The following is a 5,374-nucleotide window of genomic DNA, read 5'->3' as shown; positions in this document are numbered from 1 at the left end:
AGTGTTAGACACTCTAGCGATGTTAGCACTAAGGATCCGTAGATTAAGTAGCAGTAAGAAGTTTGTAAACTTAGCTGAAATAAATATGTTCCAACAGACAGTTTTTTAAATCCTAAGCAAAGTTTTCTTAACGATAAGTGAAATTCGAAATTTTGTCGACATTTAGAGCGCACTCTTCTGTACTGAACACACAACTCTAAACTTGTAGAGTATTTTTGGTTATAACTCATCGCGTGTCACCGTGCGGCAATTTTAATTGCGCTTAGCATTTACCCAGGGAATGATTAAAGCTTTACGAGGCTTGGGGCTGGAAGTTCAACACCTAACAAAAAAAAAGCCACCGCATTTTTAGGAGCAACATTTTATCTAATCGGTGATTGCAACGCAACTGCACCCGTGAGTTACTGTGGCGGTGCGTTGGGTTGGCGCAACAATCCATTTCGGCAATACTCTGAAAACTCCTGAAAATTAACAGAGTTGCCCATGCAATAAATTAACAGAGTTGCCCACCCCCTAAAGGAGATGATTCCAAATTTGGCAATCAATTTTCAACTTTAAATGAAATTTAAATGAATTGAAGTGAAATTCAAATGAATTCACAAAGTTATTAATGTAATTTCGCACTTTAGGCAATTTAAAAACATTCATTTACTTAATTGTTTCAGAAATTACAAACACTTTTGTTTCCCTACTAAACTGCTCAACAAAATTTACGTTACGCGCACAAATTTGCACCAACTTCGGAACTGGATAAATTCTGAGTACAGTGAGCGTTAGTGCGTGTTTTTGCAAAAATATATTAGTACTTCAGTGTCACAGGAATCACACAGGAGGTTGCACAAAGAATCACAGATTTTGGGGGCAATTCGGATTTGGATAATTTTATGCAGCCATGTATACGCAATTCTCAAATTGTCTATGAAGTGTTAGCTTCAACATGAGCAAGTTCAACAAGTTATCGTTGAAAGACCAAAAAGTTTATTTTTGCGACTACCTTGTAAACAAAAGGGACGGATGAAAAATTCAAAATCCGTTTCCAGCTATTTGGTTTACCTTTAAACGTTTAACCTCAGTATTGTCCAACTGTGCCTTTCAAAATTTGTTTTCTTCTGAGGTGCTTAATTTTTACTAAATTTTGACGAACAAAAACAAATGGGACTAGAAAAGGCTTCAAAAAGAAACCAAACCGCTTGAAGCAACCATACTGAATGCGCTTCCAAAGTTAGGGAAAATTTTTCTGCGTAACATGCATGTTTTGAGCAGTTTAGTTAATCTTAAATCAGCCAGATATAATTAATAAACACAATGCATCAAAAACAAAGATCAAATACGATTAGTAGATCGTGAACTGACTGAATATTAAAGGTGAATAAACTCTACTAATTTGTTACCCTACACACTCGCTTTCAAAACTTTTTGGATATCGGCATGTCAATGCTTTCACTCCATACAAGGCTTGTGTATATAAATCATAAATGAAAAACTATAGAAATTCGTTAACAAATAAACGGACATGATAAGATATTAAAAGAATTTTATTAGAATTAACCTTTACCGCTTACATTAGACATTGAACCGGCAGAAAATTATCTTTATTTCATGGAAAATCAAATAATGCTGTATCTCCGGAATGACAATTAGCAAAGCTGTTGACCTTAACACAAAACCGTATACGGATTTATCGAAAGTCGCAAAATGGTAACAGTACATTACACAAATCGTTTAACTGATTACTATTTGCATAATTTATTGGAAAATGTGCGGTAATTTGATTAACAATTATCGATCACTGTCTGACACCACTTTTAGATTTTCGAATTGCTTTTTTTGCGACTGCAGATTATTTCCAAGTTAATAAAACTTATGGTGTACATAAGTATATGATATTTAATCAGATGATAGTTTTGATTCATAGGACGTTTTGCTTTGACGTATCAGCGCCATTCCTACTACCAATGGGAAAGTTTATTTTACAAATAAAATTTTGAAATAGAAATATCGCTTTTTGAAAATGCTAGCAAGACATTTTCATTCAACCAGGTATACATTAACAATATTTTTACCAATATTCTGATAAATGGTTCTCAGAAAATGCAAACAGAGCTACGGACTGGCTAGCTCTGAACAATCGACTAAAGTGAATGAAACACAAAGCGCTTGACGCAAACAAGGAATGAGGACAGTGCGGCACAATCCTCATCAACGTGTAGGTAAAACGATCGATTGCCCTTTGTTGAAGTTGATCTACAAGAACTAATTCGAAAATTTAATCGTTGCGTTGAAGCTCTAATATGGATCTATAAGATGTCAAAATATCTGGGAAAATACACTTTAACTGTTAATCGGTACTCTCAGGCTAAAATAATGGATTGAATGGTGGTAATGGTTGAACTTCTGCAATCGCAATATACATGTTATATCAAGTCTACAATCAACGTCACTTCTAAATATGCTACTACGAGACTAAGTGCCTACAACAATGTATTCAACAAAGAGCCATTGCATCCCCAAGCTCAGCCAAGCGTCATCCAGCCATGATCCCATGATCCTGACCCATTGACCCAGTCATGATTTTCGTCAACCAGTATTTCTAACCAACAAAGAGCTGTCCCATTTTAAATACAATGTAACAGGAATAGTACATTGCAACAGTACTTTTGCACACGACTTTAATATTGCTGACCAATCATTTTAATAGTATAAAAAGGTAGACAGGTCCAGTAACAAACGTTCACAATTTTAATAGACTTAAGAGTAATCAGTCGTAATTCCTGTTCCATTTCTAAATATTCTAAGTGTGAATATTATAAAGAGTTTAAATAAATAAAGCGTTTTTTTTTTATATTATATTTGCGTATCAAATATAACATACATTAGGATAAACATTATTTTATCTGCAATATTTAATTTTATACTTTCTATGTGGCGGAGCAGTCTTGGCGTCATCGATAGCTTAGCAATTTAAATTGATACCACTTAAACTGTATTTCACTGTCAACTATGCAAAGTTTAGCTATATAGTATATAGATAGTGTTTAGCTTTTGAGAGTTTTCTTAAACTTCCAAAAGGCGATTAACACACTTTCTGGTTTTCGTAGACTAGATGCGATATGTGCTAATCTCCAAGCTCTCAAAGAATGCAGAATATATCACAGGTACACTCAAGTTGTATATGATATATAAACATGCAACAACGACTGTAAGACGAGAGGTACGACAAGGAAACACTTTATCACCAAAACTATTCACAGCGGTTTTAGAATACGGTTCTAAAAAACTAAATTGGGATAACAAAGGTATTACAATAGATGAAGAACAACTAACTAATCCCTGATTCGCGGATGATATAATGTTGATTGCGGATCATCTAAGGAATTGTAAGTGAATTAGGAGATATGCTGCAACAACTACAAAACGAAATGGAAGTGGTTGGTCTGAACATAAACTATACCAAAACTAAGGCAATGTCAAACCTAGTACCAACAAGAAATATATCCATAGAGGGAGCACAAGTAGAATAAGTATAAAATTATTCCTATATAATATAATCGTATTAATAAGTAATAATAAAATAAAATCGTGTACCACATATGCAGCGTTTCAAGCTGCATTCCATAAGCTAATGAAAAGTGGGTAGTTCTATTTAAAAAAATACACTTTGGTCTTGCCCCGCTATTCTGAGACCCCAGTATCATATAAAATGTGCGCACTTTATGCGTCAACAACTTTTATATGAAACTATTTTTTCGAAAGTTCAACACCATCGGAAATAATGGAGTCTATCGCACTACAAAACCACCCTGTATGTATTTCAATTTTGGTAATTGCAAGCATTATATTCATATGATAAACTCTGACTGTTGATCACAGTTGAAGGCACCCGCACGAAAGTAGTCAACCATCACTAGGCTGAACCTTCTACCAACAACCCAAAGGTCATTCCCAAATATTTTCACTTGTGTATGTATACATATTTAAATACAATAGATAACATTTTATGTATTCGGGTGAAGCAACTGACAAAAACCCAGTAACTGCTGGAGTAATTTGCAGAACTCGGTCATAACTGAGTATATTGCGTTCCATTCGATTGTACTAAGATCTATCAATCAAACATTTAATACCCATGTAAGTACCATATAACACGCATGAACTAAAAGTACTTAATCCTTTGATAATCCTTGATAAATACTTTGATGCCCGCTATTGATGGTTTAAAATTTTGTTTGGTGCCTTACCTGAAATAAGCTGGCTGTTAGGTCTTCCAATTCTGCTTCCACATCCTGTCTTATCCTGTTCACACGAGCCAGTTCATCATCTTTGATTTGCAACTGCCGACTGGCTTGCTTCAATTCGTCCTAAACGAAAAAGCATGAACTATTAGATGATAATCATTAAATACTGAAAAATTCAAATATATTGAAACGATATGGCTCCAAGCTTTTAAGGCCTAATATGAAAACGGAACTGAACAGGGGGAAATCCATATTAGAAAAGCTAATATCATGGTACCTAATGAAATACAAAGTTTACAGGTAAGTTTGTCGTCACAGACGATTTCTTCGCTTTTACAAGCATTTGATCCTTAATTTGAAAGCAGAACCCAACCACAATTTGTAGTGACAATGAGTGCAAGCTCAAGTCAATTAATCAAGACGCAAACGAGAAATTAGCAATGAGCAAACTACAAAAACACATTTTCATAATGATTTTCTAACAAAAATATTTTTATATTTTAAGAAATAGTATTTCTGCAATATTTATACAGAAATAAAAATAATGTGCTACGCTGATGATGCAGTGATAGTCTCCGAGGTTGAAGACAACCTACAAAGACTCCTATATAAGTTCGAAAAAACTATACATAAATATAAAATGGAAATATCTACCCGGAAAACACAATCACTCACTATATCCAAAGAGCCCCGAAGATGCAAACTCGCCGTTTACAATCAAAGTGTAGAACAGGTGATGACCTTTAAATATCTTGAAGCAAACATCACGAGTAACAGGAATCTAAAGGAGACAGGAATCTACTTACGAGACATCATCTGGAGAAACAAGCACATGAGTATCGGGAGTAAAGTCAGAATCTACAAAACGTGCGTGAGACCAGTGATGACATACGCCGCAGAAACAAGAGCGGAAAACACAACAACCAAACGCTTGATAAGAACAACAGAAATGCGAGTCCTAAGATCCATAACAGGAAACACACTATACGATATGAAAAGGAGTGAGGAAATTAGAGATACCTGTAAGGTTTCGGATGTTGTAAGATGGACCAGAGCAAGGAGAAGAGCGTGTAGAGACCATGTAGAGAGAATGGCCGACGACCGAATGGCAAAAATCGCCAAAGACCAAAAACCTAACA

At 35.0% G+C, this 5,374-nt stretch overlaps 1 protein-coding gene across 1 annotated transcript in view; it reads right to left on the bottom strand.

Annotated features, from left to right (window-relative positions):
• LOC109535561 (guanine nucleotide exchange factor for Rab-3A) overlaps positions 1-5,374 on the bottom strand; it is a gene marked incomplete at its 3' end in the record, with an annotated part of 70,042 nt that overhangs the window by 31,988 nt on the left and 32,680 nt on the right. The window contains 1 exon segment of the mRNA XM_048665096.1: positions 4,239-4,358. Coding sequence (XP_048521053.1) covers positions 4,239-4,358 — 120 coding nt within the window.

The sequence above is a fragment of the Dendroctonus ponderosae genome, unplaced genomic scaffold, assembly GCF_020466585.1.
Source record: "Dendroctonus ponderosae isolate FM_Combo_2020 unplaced genomic scaffold, Dpon_F_20191213v2 Dpon_F_20191213_1, whole genome shotgun sequence".
Taxonomy (NCBI): domain Eukaryota; kingdom Metazoa; phylum Arthropoda; class Insecta; order Coleoptera; family Curculionidae; genus Dendroctonus; species Dendroctonus ponderosae.
Note: the sequence above shows the minus strand (reverse complement) of the source record. Positions and strands in the feature narration are given on the sequence as shown.